The sequence below is a fragment of the Nannobrachium achirus genome (genome assembly GCF_963921795.1).
Source record: "Nannobrachium achirus genome assembly, chromosome: 2".
Lineage (NCBI taxonomy): Eukaryota > Metazoa > Chordata > Actinopteri > Myctophiformes > Myctophidae > Nannobrachium > Nannobrachium achirus.
In genome coordinates this window covers 68,691,797-68,714,857 of record NC_137811.1, presented here as the reverse complement: position 1 = coordinate 68,714,857, position 23,061 = coordinate 68,691,797, and the positions used below count along the sequence as shown (strand labels likewise).

The window sequence follows — 23,061 nt, the reverse complement described above, 5'->3', positions numbered from 1 at the left end:
ATATGGAGCTGACCTCTACATCTGATTCCCAGATGATGCCCTGTTAGGGCAACCACACTAATAGAATCCCTCTAATGCCCATACAAGGGGATAAGGACTGAGAGACAGATACTGACACTCACGGACGCTGGGGTCTCACAGCACACGGTTGGTTCTACAGAGAGGGATCTCCAACAACAGACACACAAACGAAAGAAAGGGTGGGGGGAGACCGGGGGAGAGAAGAACGGGTGTTGGGGTCAACGGAAAGAACCCCCCAGCGGCCGTCACGACTGGCTGATGAGGAAGAGTACGTCACAGATCACGCGAGACACCAGCGGGTTCACGAGGGGCGACACCGCGATGTCGAGCAGCCGCGACTCGTACAGCGTGAACTCCGAGCGGTTCTCCTCCACCGTGGCCAGGGCGCTCAGGGCGCGCGCCGCCCTCCGCAGCATGTCCACGCTGGTGGGCTGCGGCCCTTGCAGTACTAGCGCCCCCTGCTGGAACTGCGCCGCCGCCAGGCCGTCCTCCAGGAAGCCCAGCAGGTTGCCCACGCTGGCCTTCTGCATGGCGATGGCGCGCGCCGCCACGCCGTCGTCGCCGCCCGCCGCCAGGTTGGCCAGCAGCACCACAGCCATCTCGCGGCACACGGCCTGGCGCCGCTCGCCCACGGCGCGCACCAGCACGCTGTACAGCCTTTCCAGGCGGCTGTGGGGGGGTGTGGCCAGGATCAGGTCCACGTTGTTGTCCTGCACCGAGAGCTTGGCGAGTGTCTCCAGGACCAGCCGCCACAGGGACAACATGGAGCCGGCGGCGGGGCCCACGCTGCAGGGGAAGGGGTCCAGGGCCTGGGCCGAGGGGCACACGGCCCAGTGGAGCAGGCCGTCCAGCAAGGGGAGGCAGAGGTTCTCGGGGTAGAGGCCCAGGTCCAGCTGGCCCGAGATGTTGGCCAGCGTCACCAGCGTGTTCTCGCGCAGCGCCTGCAGGCAGTCCCACCACCACTCGCCGTCGCGCTCGCAGCTCACACCCTCGCCCTCCTTCTCGTAGGTGTCGTAGGGCGCCTGCTTGCGCTCGGGATGCCTGTGGTGCAGCAGGAGCAGGCGGCCCAGCAGCAGCAGCAGCCCGGGGTGCTTGGCCATCTCCTGGTCGTTGCCGGGCACGAAGGACAGCGAGCGCACGATGTTGGACACGCAGACGCAGCGGCAGGCCAGCGAGTCCTGCCAGTCCGTCAGCGCGCTGAACGGCGTCTCGTTCTTGGTGTACGGCTCGTCCTCCAGGATCTTGAGGTTGCTGCTCGCCGTCTTGGCTCCTCCTCCTCCTTGCTCTGGGTTTTCTGTCGACGCTGTCACCTCGGAGGCTGTCCGGGGTGCATTCGAGGCGTTCTTGCGGCCTTCACTGTCCGCCACCGCCGCTAACCGCGTTCGTTTCCAGGCCTTGAGGAGGTGCCGGCGGCTCTGGAAGTGGGTCTGGATGTGCTCTGTGGTGTCGCCACCACCGAGGCTCCAGTGGATCAGACCGCTGTCGAAGCTCTGCCTGATCTGGCCCAGCTTGGACGAGTGGCTGCCCAGGAAGGGGTTCTTCTTATGCACTATCTTGATGGGGAGTTTATCGAACGTGCTGGCCTGTTTGGGCTTTTCAACAGCGAGGACGATGACAGCCTCCGGGGTGGAGGCGGTGGGCTCCTTGACAGGAGTGGACGGCAGCGGAGGATTGGTCTTTGCCTCGTCTTGGTCGTTCCGGTCGTCCTCGTTGGTGTCGCGCTGGTCCAGCAGCTCGGGTGGCACGGGGAGGTAGTCCTCTGCATCCTCGGCGGCGTTAGGGTCAATGAGGGTCCGCTGGCCGGGGTCGCCCACCTCACTCTCCCTCAGGATGCCGAAGATCTCGATGAGACACCGCCGGAAGTGCTCCACCACCAGCTCCAGCAAGCCAGGCAGTTGGCCGAGGTTAAAGGTGGAGTCATCATCGTACAGTAGAATGTTGATGGCGTCCAGGGCCCAGGTGCTTTCTGCCAGAAGACCTGACTTCAGAGACATCATGAATCTCCGAGCCTCCGGCGTCCCGATGTCTTTCGCGGTGAGCCTCCGCCGGCGCTTGAGGTGAGGCTGCGACGCCTCCACCGAGCCGGGCGGGAAGCTGACTGGGTCCCGCCGGATGAGGGGCGGCTGGAAGGGGGCGTGGCCTATGTGGGAGGAGGCGGGCATCTGCATCTCCACCCACCGGCCCGACGGGTGGATATAGGGCGCCTTGCTGGGCGACGTCCTGCTCTCCATGGGCTGGGTCATGGGCGCCGGGCTCGTTACCTGTGGGATGTGGTTCTGTGCGTTCTGGTAGTTGGAAGGCAGCGGCTGGGACATGGAGGGACCATAGGAGTCATGTCGGTGTAGAGCTTCCGCTAGCCTCTTGCCTCTCAGTGGGTAATGCCACTCTTTATATAGTGCTCATCTGTGTACTGTCTGACATCAGAACCCGTCATACTGATGTCAGCAGATAGATGTTTTTGCCGTTTCCATAAATGGAGCTGTCATATATGAAGATATATCTCGCCCGGTCCAAATATGGAGCTTGTAAGGTCAGACAGACTGGGGTATTAGAGTCGGGTATCTCCATATAGACTTGGAGTACCAATATTCAGTGGGTAACTATGGCTACCTATCAACTACCCACATAATGTGTAGGTGAGTGAGGCTCGGTCTTCGTAAGATTGACATTTACAGCAAAATATTCAAGGAAATAATTCAACATAGTCAATGCTGCGGGATAAAACGTTAATGAAATAGTTTTATCATTCAACAGTTTATATTAATAGTAATTGCGACCGTATAGGGAGAAGTTTACTATGAAACCCAGATCCTGTCTGTCCGTCTGAGGCAGGATGGGTAACGCCTCAATAGCTGACCTGTTGTGACATCACATTGTTGTGACATCACATTGTTGACCCATATTTGGCAACACCCATATATGGACACTCCCAGATGATGCCCTGTCAGGGGAACCACACTAACAGAATCCCTTGTTTGCCCATATATGGATATCTCTGATGTCATCAATATTAAGCCCATATCTGGGAATGCCAATATATACATATTGTCTAACATATAACATAAGACATCTATGATGTCATACGTCAGTCATATCCATATTTGGGAAAATATTTTGTCCACATTTTGTCCAACTTAAACAACCAACCGCAACTCGAATCACACTTGCAAATGAATTCCGTCCTGTGCGACCTAGCCCTTTAGGGCGTCTTACTGGTAATATTTATTTATCACTTATTATTGATGTTTTAGATATACACTGACCGTCATTGATCTGGGTAATGGACAAAGGATGAATTAGTAATACCGTGGATCAGATTAATATTTGAATGTCATAATCTAATCTTATCTCACTATAATGCGTACCACAGCAATAGTGTGTTTGTCCGTTTGTCCATCTGTAACTCCACGCCCAGTAGTTGTTCAATTGTCTAAAAAGCCTTGCTGACCATATACTTTTCCACTTTCAGATGTGTCTCTACTTCTCATAATCACAAAATGTTTAAACATTTTCCCCAAATATTGGCCTGTAGGTGGTGCAGGGCCTGACTGGGGCCCCACACAGTCGGCAGAAACTCAGAGAGAAGTCATAAGAGTCAGCGGAAAGCAGAAAGAGAAAAATCAACAGAATTGTTCCAGAAGAACAAAGGAACAATTGATTTACCATCAAGGGATAGCGACGTAGCTGTTATTCTTCCTGGAGCTACGAACTCTGAGCAATTTGGAAAGTTAGCTGTCACTCTTCAACTCAGAGAAGGAAGGATACAAACCATCGATGCGATGCATCCGGCATATGATCCATTGTCTTATGTTCTGTTACTGCCTTATGGTTCACAAGGGTATCACAAAGAACTGAAAGGCATCATACCAACTGCACTCTATTGCTATCATATCAGGATGTTGTATAAATGGTATTTTTTCCGCAGCTTGTTACTCACGCAAGGAAAATTCACCCAGCTTCACCTAGCTCAGTGGTTCTCAAACTATGGGTCCTGACTCAAAATGGGGTCGCGGGCAGGTGACAGTGGGGTCTTTTTTTTATCAAAAGAAGAAGAAGTGCGGTCGTGGGGAGGATTGGGGGGGGGGGGGGGGGGGCTGATGGGGTCGTAAATGTACCATTATCATTTAAACCAGATGTTATAAATAAATAAATGAAATTTACATTATCAGCAACCTCTGACATTATTTTTATGCTTCAATTTTGTAAAAAAAAGGTGTTCATTTAGTGTTAATTTAATACATGGAAAAATATAAAATTGTTTAAAAATACATGGTGTAGAATCAATATGTTATGTTCTTTCAGGATTGCCATATCATTTTGAAAACATATCATGTTTCAATGAAATATGTAAAAGATTGGGTTGTAATTTATGAAAGGCGTTGCGGTAATGAGAGAAATCTGTGAAATTCAAATAAAAAACGTAAATTTACAAAAATATTTTATTTCAGAGTTTCGTGTAACTGTGCATGACTGTTAATAATCCATCCACTTTTTGAACAAAACGATTAGCTTTCCTAATCGTCTTGACGTTTTAACGTTGCGGTAATGAGAATTTGTATGCACATGTTTTGGAAAATATGCTCAAAAAGCGATTAAATTGTTGTTGAATGTTTTAAAATTAATATTCACAAACAGTTCAGACCTTGTTCATAATGCTCTAAAAAGATTTATTTTTATAACAGCCTGCAACTGGTGGATATATGCACTCCATGGAGCGCCCCTTTCTAGTTTCAGTCATTTGGGTCCACAAGTCAGAAGAATATGTGTGATTGCGACAGTTTACTATGAGAAATGTCAGTCAGTCAGTCAGTCAGTCAGTCAGTCAGTACACCTTTTTACAGTCTGTTGGTTGGTTCCCTTGTCACTGTGACATCACAGGTGATATCACAGGTGACATCACCTATGTAAAAGTCCATATATGGGTATTCCCCAGAATCTCTTTTATGCCCATATATGAAGATCCCTGATGTCATCGCTATATATCTCTGGCCAGATGGCCAAGACATGGCCCATATCTGTGTGGCTGGTTCAGATAGGGATCTCCATGTATGGGCATACAATATATTGTATGCATATGGATACATATTATTATTAATAAAGGATAAAATAAAATAAAAAGTCCATATATGGGCATTCCCAGAAACAAAATCCGTTTCATGCCCATATATGGAGATTTCTGATGTCATCAATCCCAGGCCCCAACTGGCCTAAGAGCCTGCTTTACTCTGATTTACACCCTACCTTCCACGAAAACGTTAATATTAAGTCCATATATATGGATATATATTAATAAAGGATAAAATAAATAAAATGTCCATATACAGTATGGGCATTCCCAGATGATGCCCTGTTAGGGTACCCCCTTATGCCCATATATGGAGATCCCCAGGCATCAAACCCAGGCCCTTACTCGCCAAGGCCCTGCTTGGCTTTACTAATTAACATACGTTTTATGCCCATATATGGAGATCCCTATGTGAACCAGCCATACAGATATGGGCCATGGCTTGGCCATCTGGCCAGTGATATATATCGATGACATCAGGGATCCTCATAATATGGGCATTACCAAATATGGGCATGTTTTGACATAACATTGTTGATCAACCATATATAGGTAACTGGTCCGATATCACTGGCCAGATGGCCAAGAATTGGCGCAAGGTCGCATGTTAGGGCGAGGTCGCATGTCGCCCTGAGGCGTCTTACTAGTATATTTTTGGCATAGACACATTGTTTATGCATTCCTATTTAGAGGATATCTCTCTGTATGCCTGTCTATCTGTTCGTCTACATGTCTGCCTCTCTGTCTGTTGTTTTGGCTGTCTGTCTGCCTGACTGTTTGTCTGCATACTGTGTGTGTGACTGTCAGTCAGTCAGTCAGTCAGTCAGTCTGTCTGTCTGTCTGTCTGTCTGTCTGTCTGTCTGTCTGTCTGTCTGTCTGTCTGTCTGTCTGTCTGTCTGTCTGTCTGTCTGTCTGTCTGTCTGTCTGTCTCTGTCCAGCCGGCTGCCATGACAATCACAAAAAGCAGTTCAATTAGTCCGCACACATATGCAAAGATGTGTTTGTTTTCTACACTAGCTGATTGCAGGCCAGCCTTCCATGGTGTCTTCCTACTATTGTCTGTTGATTGTATTTTGGTCTCCAGTGGTCAGTGCAACAATGGGCCGTCTGTGAGGGGATCACGCAGAGGGAGGCCCTCACTTGACAGATTGATGACAGACTCATTGAGTGACGGACGCAGCACTCAGCCTACTGTACGTTATAGCGTCTAATTAATAACGCCCCTTTATAGAAGTAGCAAAAGATTACATAAGAATCAACCCTACTGTATGTCCCGGCCCACTGGGGTAGCAGGCAAACTATGCCCCCTCGTTTTCTTAAAGGATAACTTTGCTTTTTTTACAACAAGGGTTCATATTTTAGATTGTAATTAGAGAAAATAAAAGATGAGTGTTAAAAAGTTTCCTTTACTGCTTTCTATTGTTTTAGCTATTTTAGTATTTTGATTTCAGTTGTTGGGGGCATGCATACAAGTGGCTAAATATGTCTTTTTAGAAACAATAAGCCGTCAATTTCTGGTCTAAAAATACATAATAGCCACTTGCATGCAAATCAAAATTGTTCAAATCACTAAAATGATAGAAAGAAGTAAATGAAAACATTTTAACACTCATCTTTTCTTTTCTCTAATGACTATTAGAGATCCAATTAGTAAACCAAATCCTATTAGTAAACCTTGTATCTGAACCGTACTGTCCTGTGCTTTCCCTATATGCGAACTGCCAATAAAGAATTCAATCAATCAATCAATCAATGCTCAAGGGCTAAGAGAATGATAATTCCCCAGGGGTGTGAGAACACGTTCTCAGATAAATTCTCACACTGAGATTTTCCCAGCCGATCTAGGGATTTGTTCCTGGCTGCAACATTCCGCTCACAAGGCCTGCTCACGTCAAGACTAAGTAATGGACCTCCAGCACTCCACTAACTGGGTCAACCCTGCGTAGCAAAGTGCCTCCACTAACAGGATTGATGGCTTTTGACTGACTTGGGCGGGTTGTTTAGACTGGTGAGCTGTTTGATCGGAGACATGACAACTTGACAACTCATGCGATGCATTAACACAACATGACAGCAACTCATCGACCACGACACACATCAGCGCACATCTGACACTGCCAAAGGCAGGCTCATTAGTAGTACTCGAGACACATTTTCAGTGTCGGCTGTTGGTCTACTCCAGGGTTCCCCAATAGGCGGCCCGTGGGCCATTTGCGGCCTGCGGGGGGCTACTGTCAGGCCCACACCAACCCCAGTAATAATGGTGGTATAAGAGCATCAACAACACTACTAGTATATCGTCTTTGTCAGGTGGAAACCTCATATCTCCGAATGTGTTTGTTCTTTCGCAAAGTAAAGCCCTGCTTCATCATTCAAGGCCGCCTCACAAAAGTAGTGAAAACATCCGATCTACAAGCACACAACGCCTTGCGGTGCGAGGCGTTGTGTGCTTGTAGATCGGTCCACTCCATCAGTGAGCAGCTCCTTCTTGCAAAGCTTGCCAGCTTGATGATCATGATGAAGCACACAGTCCACAGAAGTTGCAAATGCATCTTAAATCGGCACCAACTACATTAACGGCGGTAGTTGCAACATTAATTATTTCCAGTGCTGCGCTCTGAAGACACATTAAACAATAAACACACAGACACATACTGACAGATATGGCAGACAGACAATTTTCTTTTCTTCTTTTTTGTGTGTGTGTCTGATTCTTCTCATGCCAGACCCCCAAACAATGTTTGCGCCAAGTTTGGTGCAGATTGGACCTACGTGGATGTGCCAGATGGGCCCTATGTGGTGTGACTACTGTCATGACAGCCCCCTGAACAGTTTTGCACCAAGTTTGGTACGCATTGAAGCCATGGTCCACCACGTAAGAATGGATGTTACTTTACCTTTGTGCCATTTACCTACTGTATTACAGTTTTAGTAGTGGATTGAACATTTTCTACTACAGATTTTGTACATTTTGTCCAACATAAGGATGCCAGCTCTCTCTCACACACACACACACACACACACACACACACACACACACACACACACACACACACACACACACACACACACACACACACACACACACACACATTTAAACATGCCGCATCTACGCTGTTTGTTTATTGGCTGTTTATGGGACAACAATGGTCATTGTATACAGAGGGGCGCGAGGAGCGCAGGGCCCTGCTCTTCTCCATGTACGTGCTGGGTAAATATAGCCGCGCGGCCGCTCTGTCATTGTTGCTCTCACATAGACAACAATAGAGGAAGCAGCGGGAGAAAGGAAGGGTCTGTATTGTGCAGTAGTAGTGGAGTTTATCACTATTTTAGTAACAATGATGATGTTCCACTTGTGCAGCGTTGTTACGCACGCCATCTGATGCACCTTGTGCTCTGCTGTGCGTGTGTGTGTGTGTGTGTGTGTGTGTGTGTGTGTGTGTGTGTGTGTGTGTGTGTGTGTGTGTGTGTGTGTGTGTGTTTGTTTTCATCACTTTTGGGTACTAAAAACATGTTCACACAGTCACATGCAGGGGACCTCCTACATTGTGGGGACAAAATAGTAGGTCCCCACAACGGTTTGGGTTAGGGTTAGGGATAGAGGTTAGGGTAAGGCCACAGAAAATGAATGGAAGTCTATGTAATGTCCCCAAAAGTGATGTATAAAAACCTGTGTGTGTGTGTGTGTGTGTGTGTGTGTGTGTGTGTGTGTGTGTGTGTGTGTGTGTGTGAGAGAGAGAGAGAGAGAGAGAGAGAGAGAGAGAGAGGGAGGCACCAACTGTACAGTATGTGAGATTAGCCAGAAGCTAATGCTTTCACCTGCTGCATGACTAATTATAGTTCAGTGAAACGTCACCTTTTGAAGCATGCAGTGGGAGGTAAACACCTCTAGTCTTTCTTCGTCCCCGACGTCGGTTTTCCTCCTTCTGGGAAGGACCTGCCCAGACTGGCACAGGTTTGGCGTAATTGCCTCCAGACCAGCGTCGGGTGTTTCCGCACAGATGGGCAAGAAATCATTAAAATGAACCCCTTGGGGCGATATTTCAGCTTGGCACCTGGCAGAATCTTAAAATATACCCTTTAAGGTTTAAGAAAAAAACTGGTGGCGGGAAAGAAATCCACCCTGCGTTTCCTACTAGACTAAATGGGATGCATGCATGCCTGCTGTCTGTGGACGATGACACAGTGACGAGTCTGCTGGAGGTGTGCCCAGATATATAGCCCGGGTGAACCCCCCCCCCCCCCCAGGACAGAGGTGGTAAAAAGATAGCCCCTCAGTGTACCTGGGGGAGCGGAGAGATCTTACCTAACCCAAACGACAGAGATCAGGTGATTTATTTTTAGATGCCCATACTGTAAAGGGTTACACCCCGCCACTCCGATATGTCTCCTTTCCGACATGTTTCCATTCCGACACTAACCGTATCTCTAACCCTTACCCTAAACTTAACCCCTATGGAAGAGTCGCCACTCCGACAATAAGAAGTCAATTTCGGAGTGGCGACATGTCGGAATGGAGGGCGACACCCACTGTAAAGTGCTCGGTGCTCAGTGAAAATAAAAAAAGCAAGCGTTTCGGTCCCGGGACCTTCGTCAGTGCTTGATGGGGATTCACAGACAATGAATAGACTTTTTGGTTACTACCGCGCTCTGACTTGACTGGTGTGGTGTCCTTTTAGATCAACATGTATTCATAGGAGGATGGATCGCACACAGTGGCAAGAGTTGCCTTTTCTTTTTTTATCAAAGAAAAGGCTTTTTTAATCAATAGAGACAAAATCAAATTACAATTTCAATGTTGATTCTGCTACAGTGCGCCTACAGCATATATAATCAGCTGCCATTGTATTTTTCATCCATGCATTACTCATACTAGAAGCTAGTCGGCGACCTGGCCAACTCGGGAACGATGTAAATAGGGAATGAATCCCCCGCCCTTTAATGCAAACCCCATTATACCTGTTGTCATAGAACCCGTTTTGACCATCTGTTTGCCTGTGTCCATTTATGCCCATATATGGAGATATCTGTATCTGTCTGTCTGTCGGCGTCCATTTTATGTCCATATATGAAGATCACTGCAGATATAGTTCTGGGTCCATTTTATGCCCATATGCCCATATATGGAGATATCTGTCTATTTGTGTCCATTTTATGCCCATATATGGAGATCTCTGTATCTGTCCGTCTGTGTCCCTTTATGCCCGTATATGGAGATATCTGTTTATCTGCGTCCATTTTATGCCCATATATGAGATCTCTGTCGCTTTTTGTTTGTTTCTTCTTTAAGCAGAATACACAGCCTGCTTAAATCTGCATCATTCAAGTCATCCTCCCAGTCCCACGCTTTGTCGCTTGTCTTATGTTTGTTTTTGTCTCTTTTATTTTCTTTTTTGGAGCGGACCCCATGAATGCCCCATCCTTTAATGCAAACCCCAATATACCTGTTGTCATAGGACCCGTTTTGACCATCTGTTAGCCTTTGTCCCCACCCTTTAACTTTTTCGCCGCCGTTGACAGTCCTCACCGTCATTGAAAGGGTTAATACCATGGCGCCGTTGACGGTGAGGACTGTGAATCTTACTGTATATACAGTAAAGATATGATTACTTACTGTAAGTCGCTCCGGTCCCGCCCGCATCGGTAATGTCGGCGATTTGTTTACAACGCACGTTGGGCGTGCACGCGAAGTGAAGCTCCTCAATGTTAAGTCAATGGAGAGGCCCATAAAGAAACTTCATTTAAACAAAATAGCCATTTTGAGACATTTTGCAGCAGATCTAAATGTAAACAAGGCACAAGGCAGGGCGCAGCCATCTTTCCTCTTCTTGTCCCACACTGTCATGTGACTAGATGACGTAATCGTTGCCGTCAAGTGATAATCCAAAAAAACAAAAACAACCCCCTTCCAGCCCTTCAAAATAATAGCGGCGGCCTATGGAGGAAACTGCGTGGCGCCGAGGCACCAAGCAACCTTCAGATTAAGAGGCACTAGATGTGTTAATGCAAACCCCAATATATCTGTTTAGCCTTTGTCCCCACCCTTTAATGCAAACCCCAATATACCTGTTGTCATAGGACCCGTTTTGACCATCTGTTTGCCTTTGTCCCCTTATGCCCATATATGGAGATCTCTGCACACACAGTACCGGTTGCGGAAAACTCTGATGTCAGACATCAGCTCCGCATTCGGGGATTCATTTTATGCCTATATCTGGAGAAAGCGTGTGCCGGTGTGAAGAACGGTTCTCGAGATTCACATACATACATACACATTCACAGAGATTTTTTGTTGACTCATGTGGCGTACGTGATGTCACAGCCTTTTATGAAGTGATGTCACAATGAGTCAGCGCTTGCGCCGATTTCCTCCGGAACAGCCTGATGTCAACAATCAGCTCCGCATAAGGAGATTCCGAACGTTTCGCGCCGGTTTCGGAAAACCGCGAGTCGGGTCGGGTCGAGGCCCTGCACTGCACTCCGCGCGGCGGCGGGGAACGCGCGTGCCGAATCTGAAGCCGGTGGGACGAACGGTTCTCGAGATACGCGGATTACAAACAAACAAACAGACAGACAGACAGAGATTTGTCGCATTTATAGATAGATTACAGTATTATTACACCTTATTTTTTTATTCCCTTTAAGGTTTAAGAAAAAAACTGGTGGCGGGAAAGAAATCCACCCTATGCGCGTTTCCTACTAGACTAAATGGGATGCATGCATGCCTGCTGTCTGTGGACGATGACACAGTGACGAGTCTGCTGGAGGTGTGCCCAGATATATAGCCCGGGTGAACCCCCCAGGACAGAGGTGGTAAAAAGATAGCCCCTCAGTGTACCTGGGGGAGCGGAGAGATCTTACCTAACCCAAACGACAGAGGTCAGGTGATTTATTTTTAGATGCCCATACTGTAAAGGGTTACACCCCGCCACTCCGATATGTCTCCTTTCCGACATGTTTCCATTCCGACACTAACCGTATCTCTAACCCTTACCCTAAACTTAACCCCTATGGAAGAGTCGCCACTCCGACAATAAGAAGTCAATTTCGGAGTGGCGACATGTCGGAATGGAGGGCGACACCCACTGTAAAGTGCTCGGTGCTCAGTGAAAATAAAAAAAGCAAGCGTTTCGGTCCCGGGACCTTCGTCAGTGCTTGATGGGGATTCACAGACAATGAATAGACTTTTTGGTTACTACCGCGCTCTGACTTGACTGGTGTGGTGTCCTTTTAGATCAACATGTATTCATAGGAGGATGGATCGCACACAGTGGCAAGAGTTGCCTTTTCTTTTTTTATCAAAGAAAAGGCTTTTTTAATCAATAGAGACAAAATCAAATTACAATTTCAATGTTGATTCTGCTACAGTGCGCCTACAGCATATATAATCAGCTGCCATTGTATTTTTCATCCATGCATTACTCATACTAGAAGCTAGTCGGCGACCTGGCCAACTCGGGAACGATGTAAATAGGGAATGAATCCCCCGCCCTTTAATGCAAACCCCATTATACCTGTTGTCATAGAACCCGTTTTGACCATCTGTTTGCCTGTGTCCATTTATGCCCATATATGGAGATATCTGTATCTGTCTGTCTGTCGGCGTCCATTTTATGTCCATATATGAAGATCACTGCAGATATAGTTCTGGGTCCATTTTATGCCCATATGCCCATATATGGAGATATCTGTCTATTTGTGTCCATTTTATGCCCATATATGGAGATCTCTGTATCTGTCCGTCTGTGTCCCTTTATGCCCGTATATGGAGATATCTGTTTATCTGCGTCCATTTTATGCCCATATATGAGATCTCTGTCGCTTTTTGTTTGTTTCTTCTTTAAGCAGAATACACAGCCTGCTTAAATCTGCATCATTCAAGGCATCCTCCCAGTCCCACGCTTTGTCGCTTGTCTTATGTTTGTTTTTGTCTCTTTTATTTTCTTTTTTGGAGCGGACCCCATGAATGCCCCATCCTTTAATGCAAACCCCAATATACCTGTTGTCATAGGACCCGTTTTGACCATCTGTTAGCCTTTGTCCCCACCCTTTAATGCAAACCCCAATATATCTGTTTAGCCTTTGTCCCCACCCTTTAATGCAAACCCCAATATACCTGTTGTCATAGGACCCGTTTTGACCATCTGTTTGCCTTTGTCCCCTTATGCCCATATATGGAGATCTCTGCACACACAGTACCGGTTGCGGAAAACTCTGATGTCAGACATCAGCTCCGCATTCGGGGATTCATTTTATGCCTATATCTGGAGAAAGCGTGTGCCGGTGTGAAGAACGGTTCTCGAGATTCACATACATACATACACATTCACAGAGATTTTTTGTTGACTCATGTGGCGTACGTGATGTCACAGCCTTTTATGAAGTGATGTCACAATGAGTCAGCGCTTGCGCCGATTTCCTCCGGAACAGCCTGATGTCAACAATCAGCTCCGCATAAGGAGATTCCGAACGTTTCGCGCCGGTTTCGGAAAACCGCGAGTCGGGTCGGGTCGAGGCCCTGCACTGCACTCCGCGCGGCGGCGGGGAACGCGCGTGCCGAATCTGAAGCCGGTGGGACGAACGGTTCTCGAGATACGCGGATTACAAACAAACAAACAGACAGACAGACAGACAGAGATTTGTCGCATTTATAGATAGATTACAGTATTATTACACCTTATTTTTTTATTCCCTTTAAGGTTTAAGAAAAAAACTGGTGGCGGGAAAGAAATCCACCCTATGCGCGTTTCCTACTAGACTAAATGGGATGCATGCATGCCTGCTGTCTGTGGACGATGACACAGTGACGAGTCTGCTGGAGGTGTGCCCAGATATATAGCCCGGGTGAACCCCCCCCCCCCCCCCCCCCCCCCAGGACAGAGGTGGTAAAAAGATAGCCCCTCAGTGTACCTGGGGGAGCGGAGAGATCTTACCTAACCCAAACGACAGAGGTCAGGTGATTTATTTTTAGATGCCCATACTGTAAAGGGTTACACCCCGCCACTCCGATATGTCTCCTTTCCGACATGTTTCCATTCCGACACTAACCGTATCTCTAACCCTTACCCTAAACTTAACCCCTATGGAAGAGTCGCCACTCCGACAATAAGAAGTCAATTTCGGAGTGGCGACATGTCGGAATGGAGGGCGACACCCACTGTAAAGTGCTCGGTGCTCAGTGAAAATAAAAAAAGCAAGCGTTTCGGTCCCGGGACCTTCGTCAGTGCTTGATGGGGATTCACAGACAATGAATAGACTTTTTGGTTACTACCGCGCTCTGACTTGACTGGTGTGGTGTCCTTTTAGATCAACATGTATTCATAGGAGGATGGATCGCACACAGTGGCAAGAGTTGCCTTTTCTTTTTTTATCAAAGAAAAGGCTTTTTTAATCAATAGAGACAAAATCAAATTACAATTTCAATGTTGATTCTGCTACAGTGCGCCTACAGCATATATAATCAGCTGCCATTGTATTTTTCATCCATGCATTACTCATACTAGAAGCGGGCGGCCCAGCGTCTAGTCGGCGACCTGGCCAACTCGGGAACGATGTAAATAGGGAATGAATCCCCCGCCCTTTAATGCAAACCCCATTATACCTGTTGTCATAGAACCCGTTTTGACCATCTGTTTGCCTGTGTCCATTTATGCCCATATATGGAGATATCTGTATCTGTCTGTCTGTCGGCGTCCATTTTATGTCCATATATGGAGATCACTGCAGATATAGTTCTGGGTCCATTTTATGCCCATATGCCCATATATGGAGATATCTGTCTATTTGTGTCCATTTTATGCCCATATATGGAGATCTCTGTATCTGTCCGTCTGTGTCCCTTTATGCCCGTATATGGAGATATCTGTTTATCTGCGTCCATTTTATGCCCATATATGAGATCTCTGTCGCTTTTTGTTTGTTTCTTCTTTAAGCAGAATACACAGCCTGCTTAAATCTGCATCATTCAAGTCATCCTCCCAGTCCCACGCTTTGTCGCTTGTCTTATGTTTGTTTTTGTCTCTTTTATTTTCTTTTTTGGAGCGGACCCCATGAATGCCCCATCCTTTAATGCAAACCCCAATATACCTGTTGTCATAGGACCCGTTTTGACCATCTGTTAGCCTTTGTCCCCACCCTTTAATGCAAACCCCAATATATCTGTTTAGCCTTTGTCCCCACCCTTTAATGCAAACCCCAATATACCTGTTGTCATAGGACCCGTTTTCTGAATCTGAAGCCGGTGGGACGAACGGTTCTCGAGATACGACTAACCCTAACCCAGACAGACAGACAGACAGACAGACAGAGATTTGTCGCATTTATAGATAGATTACAGTATTATTACACCTTATTTTTACTTGTTTTTATCATTACTCACCCTATACTTTTACATTACTAATATTACAGCACTACTCTCACTAAAATATCTGTAGAGTTTGCATAGTTTGAAATATATTCATAAGATTTTGCCTATCAATTGATGACACCTTGATGGACAATTTCTCTATTCACTATATATGTTTTCAATGAGGTCCTGAGTCTTTTTCACTATTCAGAATGCAAATTTTCCATAGGCGGAGGTCTTTTTCCATCTTCTTTTCCTAGGTAAGTGATCACAGCAGGACAATTTGGTAAGAGTTTTCAGGGGTTAGCTTACATTTGGTGGATCAAGAGTAGCCACAATTGTAGTTTTGTGTCCACAACTGTTCCAATTTGGGCATGCATTTTAGGCGGATTTTGGACCTCCCTGGAGTTCAAGTAAGTCATCATGCTTGTTGCTAAGGTATGGCAACATGACTGGTATCACCATGTTGCCATAACTTAGCTTTTGCTGAACTGACGCCACTGGCGTGGAACAAAACATGGTGAGTTGGTCGTAGGCAATCCATCAAAGATTACAAAACGATGACCTGCCATGACATGATGAGGCGTGTATCATATAGGAGAGGCTGAGGGTGTAAATATTTGGAAATTGTCGCTAATTGTCTGTCTGTATGTTTCGCATTCTTTAGAACTCACTTCCTGAATCTCGCAGGGCATTGCATGCCAGAAGACACTCCATCACTCCAAGCTTCACAGGCTGGGTGGGGGGCATCTCTATGGGCGATGTATACACACACACACACACACACACACACACACACACACACACACGCCAGCGTGTGGTCATTCCTGCTTCGACGCTCTAATTATTTCCTTTATGTTGAAGCCATCCTCATTTCCTGTGTGTTGTTGTGGTTTCACTATAGATTGAGGTTGTGCATGCGTAGGCACTAGGCAGTATAAGGTCACTAGGACAGGAGTTCCCAAACTAAGGTTGGGCAATATATCGAAAAATGTATCGATATCGAGGTATCAATAATGTGAGGTATACTTATCGACGAAGACGGCTTGAAATGAAGTATTGGTGCGTGTGTCAAATTAATTAACAGACACACTATGCATGCACGATTGCACGTAGCATATGCAAAAATAGGAGTCCTTCTGTAACCAGGTGTGGTTATTTCAATAAAACCATTGCTGGAAAATGGAAATAAGGCATTTAATGTCTTTATTCTATGTGTACTGTGCAGTGTTCATGCATGGATATTCTATTCATTATCTGGGTTAAGCAGGCAGTGGACCTAAAGCAGAAAAACATTAAACATTGTTTTTACTAGTATCGCGAGTAATATCGATATCGAGGTATTCAACAACGTTATCGAATATCGATAACAATATTGTTATAATTAATTTAATTTAGAAATAGTACTTGGTGGCAGCACATTACAGTTTCTAGCTCTAGATCCCAATTTTGAGTTAACATTTTTGAGCCATGAATTCCATATACCAGATGTCTAGTGCTTTTTTTCCACCTTATTGTTTTTTGATGCAGAAAATAAGTCTGGGTCTGGGAACAACATAAGCCTAAGAAGGTTTCACATTTGTTCTACAACATAAAATGCACCCATAACAAAAGGAAACATAAAAACTGTTGGTTTGTGGAGCTTATCATGCTTTATCATCAAACAAAACGTGTGAATATCATAAGGCTTTGTTTGCTAGAGAGATTTATTTTTTCCATTCAGACGGAACTCATGGCAAGCAGGGTAACTTGGGGTTAGTTTACAAAAAGTCTAGACACCTCTATTGTTTCAGTGTGTTGACAAGCGCTATAATTACTTCATTGTTTGATTGAAAAAAGGTCCACAGTTGTCACATAATCCCAAAAATAATGCAATGCAATTACAACTTTCTACTTTCCATATTTAATTTATATATCTATATATCTATATATATATATATATATATATATTAGGGCTGGGATGCGATTAAATTTTTTAATCTAATTAATTACAGGCGCTGTGATTAATTAATCGCAATTAATCGCATGTTAATCGCACATCGATATTTGACCCGAGAAGCATTTTTCTTTCAAGTAAAACACATTTTGTTGTACGAGTGAATCAACGACTGAGTTTTTTAAATCTAAATTTCGCATCCACTGGGCCAAGCAAAGCACTCTGATCGGCTACTTCTCCCTTTGCGTTTGTTGTCTCTTCTTGGTTGGTGCATCGCTATGATCGGTATGCCCGAAACTGAAGGTTCTGTGGTGCAAAAACTAAGTGCGATTAAAATGCGTTAATTTTTTTAATCGCGTTAATTTTCTGTAATTAATTCGCAATTAATCAGTTAAAGTCCCAGCCTTAATATATATATATATATATATATATATACAGAGGTGATCCGAACCTCCCCACCCAGTCTCCCACATGAAAGTCCAATATCTTAACCATTACTCCAAAGGGTTATCCCTATGGAATGAGGCAGATACTAGACTTTTGAGGCTTCAGGCTGGGGCTGCGACTCTCTCCGCCACATATATATGTGTGTGTGTGTGTGTGTGTGTGTGTGTGTGTGTGTGTGTGTGTGTGTGTGTGTGTGTGTGTGTGTGTGTCTGTGTGTGTGTGTGTGTGTCTGTGTAACAGAGGTGATGCGAACCTCCCCACCCCAGCTTTGAACCTGCGCCTCCCGTGTGAAAGTCCAATATCTTAACCATTACTACAAAGGGATATCCCTATGGAACGAGGGAGATTCTAGACTTTTGACGCTTCAGGCTGGGGCTGTGACTCTCTCTGCCACAAACATACATACTGTACATACACACGCACACGCACACGCACACGCACACACACACACACACACACACACACACACACACACACCATCTTAGCTGTCCATCTGTGTACGATGATGACGCTTGCTCCGGGGTAGGGAGGGGGAGGGGGTCAGCGGGGTTGTCGTTGGTGCCACTTGATGTGGCTGTCGAGGCCGATGCGTGAGCCGCACATCCGTCCACAGGTAGGGCAGGGGAGCCCCGTCGCTGGGGGAATGCCGGCTTCCCTCCGGTGTCGCTGGGCATGATTCTCTGACCGCTTTCGCTGGTTACTGTCGCTTAACTGTGAGACTGCCCTTGCACAGGTGACCCGCCATGCTGAGTGGTCAAGTGCCAGGGTCTCAAGTTGCGTGGGGTTGATGGCAGCACATTTCAAATGGTCCTTGGCGGCACGCTTTGCGTTGTGTAGTAGGCCGTAGAGGACTTGGCGGGGCAGGCGGTGGTCATGCATGCGGATGGTGTGTCATATCCACCGTAGGTGTCTCTTGGCCACAGCTGCTTCCATACAGCTGGATTCTGTGCTGGCCAGAATTTCCGTGTAAGGGACTCTGTCTTCCCAGGATAGGCCATGGATTTTCTGAAGGCAGCGGATGTGAAAGGCCTCCAGGTTTTTTAAGTGCCGCCTGTATGGAGTCCATGTCTCTGACCCATAAAGTAATGTAGAAACACATACTGCATTGTAGGCAGCGACCTTGGTGCTGACCTTCAGGTTGCGGTAAACCCTGCTGCACAGGCGTCCAAAGGCCGATGAGGCTTTGTTGATGCGGGTGTTTATTTCAGTGTCAAGGGAGCAGTATGAGGACAGTGTGGAGCCAAGGTAGGTGAAGTGGTCCACTGTTTTGATGGGGACACCACACCGTTTATATGGAAGCTGGGGGGTGAAGAGGGTTGGGTTGGGAGTTGGGACATGACTTCAGTTTTCTTGATGTTGACCTGAAGACCAAAGGACTGGTACAGAGTGGAGACTGTGTTGAGGGCATGCTGCATGGATTCTGGGCTGTGTGCTAAGATTGCGTAATCATCGGCATACTGCAGCTCACAGATTTGGCAGGTCTTTGTCTTGGTATGGGCCTGGAGTCGTCGGATATTCGTCAAGGCGGTATTGTATTTGAACACCGTCTTTGTGTCCCAGGGCACGTGGAGGAGGGAGGTGGCGGCAGAGAGGAGGAGATTGAATAGCACTGGTGCCAAGACATAGCCTTGCTTTACCCCAACGTTTACCCCAAAGAACTCTGACTGGAGTTCTCCTGTGAGTACTCTGGCTTTCATCCCATCGTGCAATTGCTGCAGGACAGAAAGAAACTTGGGTGGTACCCCAAGTTTGGAGAGTTGTTTCCAGAGCATCTCATGGTTGTATCGAAGGCTTTGCTGAGGTCAATGAAGGCAATGTGTAAATATTTGCACTGCTCTCTGCACTTTTCCAGTAGCTGTCTTAATCTCATTTGTAGCCGATCCCGAGAATACTCGTGAAAAATACTCGAGTATTTAGAGTGCCGATCCCGAGTATACTCGCGAAAAGTACTGTATATGGAGTAACACCGGTTCTCCTACCCTGTAGTCCGGCGGGAGGTCCTGGCACGATCGGCCTTGCCGATTCATCATCATCACGGACGCTGGACATTTAACCCGTTCATGTCTGGAGCACTAAATGGGTTAAGACAAAGACCATATCTGTGGTGGATCTACTCTTCCTGAATCCACATTGTGTTTCCGGGAGAGCAGCTTCTGAGATGTGCTCTACCAGCCTGTTGAGCATAATCTTAGCCAACACTTTCCCTGCGATGGAAAGGAGGGTTATTCCACGGCTGTTCCCACCGCTCTGTCGCCTTTGTTTTTTGTAAATGACCACAATGTTGGCATCCTTCTAATCCTGTGGGAGGGTCTCATGCTGCCAGATGTTTGAGATCAGTAGGTGTAGGCAGCGCGCGAGTAGGTACCCTCCGCGTTTGAAGACCTCTGCCGGGATTCCATCGGGTCCTGGACTCTTATTGTTCTTCAAGCCCCTAATGGCTTGGGGGGTTTCTGAGTATTGTGGTGGAGAATCAAGGTGCATGAGTGGTGGAAGGTCTGGGAGTGTGTCCAGAATGTGCGGGTCAACAGGGTCAACACACACACACACACACACTTTAGCCCCACTGGCTACACGCACGCACGCATGCACGCACGCACGCACGCACGCACGCGCACACACACACACACACACACACACACACACACACACACACACACACACACGTCTTATGTCTCTTATAAATGGTATCCTCTTGCAGAGCCATGGCATAAAAAAAGAAAACATTTTCCAATGTTAAGTAACAAGGTATAGGTCAAATTGACCTACTAACAAGGTATAGGTCAAATTGACCTGCTACTGTAAGTATCTGTGCAAGGCCAGAGAGATGGGTTGCTGAGGTGAAGCGCCACACCTACAGTACCGTCAGCTCCCAGTACTTATGACACACCTTTCACACACTTTGATATTCACAAGTCATTTCCTGATTGTGCAGACTACATGCTGTGTCGTTTTACAGTGTCAGCATGGGTTCTGTTTCATGACGTCATAATAATAATAATAATACCTGGAATCTCTATTCTGAGTACCCAAAGTCACATTGCATGTGTGTTTATATGAGTGTGTTTGTGTGTGTAACAACATCTCTACGGTTCGTGGTTCTCAAAGTGGGGTCCAGGGACCCTCAGGGTTACTTGGAAGCGTTCCAAATGGACCCTTATGGGCCTGTAACTTTGAGACTATACAGATGGTACCAAATGGACCCTAACAGGTCCATTCGGTTCCACATAATCTCAGAGTTTAAATAAAATGTTTTAGAACCACATGGTCTGCGTTGGAGTTGTGTACAGACATGCAGATACAGTATCAGACAAACCTGTGCGTGCATGCTTGCGTGCGTGCGTGCGTGCGTGCGTTTGAGTGTATACTGTAGGTATGTAATATTTAGTGTTTATTGTGTGTGTTTTTTGTGTATGTGTGTGCTATACAGTACAGTCGGGTTTGTGAAGAGAGTACATAATGTGATATAACATTTCCTCTCAGCTATAGATAGCTTCCCTTGGTGCAGATCATAATGTCCCCTACCGTTTTATCTACATATTTTTCCCCCCATTATTATTGTTTCTGAGCTATTATTGCTTTATGTTGACAGTCTAGTGCCCTGGTTCCCAAGCATTTGTGGGTAGTGTACACAATTGTATGGGTCCCTTAAATCTTTGTTTCCTACATTTTGTTTTTAATTATTAATTCAAAACATTAAAAAAAGAAAAAAAAAACATTCCCAAAAAAGCAACAAACAAAAACGTTGTGAATTCAAAAAACAAATTAAATATTGTTTTTCAGTAGCCTAATTTCATAAAAGAAATCAAAGAAATTACGTATATTGAGGTGACATGTTGTGAGCTTTTAGATCTGCGTCTCCCCAGCGCCTGTCTCATCAGCGCAACACGGTCGCCCTGGAAAACAAGGAAGTACTGATCAAATAGAATCCATTTTCTGATACTGCATTGTCTATTGCCGATCTACATGCTCCACATGTGTGTGCATGTTGTATTGAATTACCCTTCTGCACTCCAGTGTTGATCAAGATGACAAGATGACCATGCTCCAGGCAGTGTCACACAACCAGGTTTGTTAAACACTGTCAGAGAATTACATACATTTGGACAAGCCATACTGTGTGAGCGGAAGCTACTCAAGTCATAACTGATACAGAGGCATATAGGACAGGATATACATAGGAAATGACAAATGCATGGAAGACAATAAAGACATGATGTCCTAGAAAGCAAGATGACATTTGTATTTCAACAGTGACATCCTGCATTATAGGGCCTGAGTATCTTGATAATGAAGCTACTGGCAGATATAAAGGGTTGGAAAGAAGCCAGAGATTTTGTAACCTATGCAATGACATTCGGGGATGAGTTCCATGTATTGTTTGAGTGCAAGGCACCAAGTATTGTGAATTTCAGACAAAAATACTTGCCACAGGTACTATATAATCCATCTATGTGGATGTGGAAACTGATTCTATTGCTACAAACCGACAAGGCAAACGTTCTTTGTAAATCGGGAGCTTTCCTAAAGAATGTCTTGCCCTTGTTCAAATAATGTATGCCATGCCCGCCTTTCTGCTACATCTGTTTCATCATCTATTTGCTATAGATGATATATGCTATTTATGTATATAATCTGTGCTCCAAACCATGTGATCATAGTTGTGAGTTAAATAAATGATGATGATGATGATGATGATGATGATGTGAGTTACCGTAAATAAATGATGATGATGTGAGTTACCGTAAATAAATGATGATGATGATGATGATGATGATGATGATGATGATGATGAGAATAGTTACGATTATGTACAGACACTGGGATGTCAGTCAAGCCATGTGCACATTACAACAATGAGTATTCCATTACGATCTATCGGTGTGTGTGTGCGTGTGTGTGTGTGTGTGTGTGTGTGTGTGTGTGTGTGTGTGTGTGTGTGTGTGTGTGTGTGTGTGTGTGTGTGTGTGTGTGTGTGTGTGCATGCATGCTTATTACAGAAAACTAATATAGTGGTCTTGGCACTACAAGCATCTATTGTTCTGTTGTTTGTTTACTGATCTAGGACAATGACAGGAACACTGGATGGCCGAGACTCTGACGGTGTGTGTGTGTGTGTGTGTGTGTGTGTGTGTGTGTGTGTGTGTGTGTGTGTGTGTGTGTGTGTGTGTGTGTGTGTGTGTGTGTGTGAGCACACACGCACACATGCACATAAATAATGTTATCCTTACCTAACCCACACAAATGCTA

At 45.9% G+C, this 23,061-nt stretch overlaps 1 protein-coding gene across 1 annotated transcript; it reads right to left on the bottom strand.

Moving 5' to 3' along the window:
- Window positions 1–266: 266 nt before the first annotated feature.
- On the bottom strand, window positions 267–2,336 carry LOC308300134 (AT-rich interactive domain-containing protein 1A-like; the record flags this gene model as incomplete). The annotated part of the gene is made up of 1 exon (XM_080743931.1): window positions 267–2,336. One exon carries the CDS (start codon window positions 2,334–2,336, stop codon window positions 267–269), a length of 2,070 nt encoding a protein of 689 aa, XP_080600057.1.
- Between the last annotated feature and the right edge of the window lie 20,725 nt (window positions 2,337–23,061).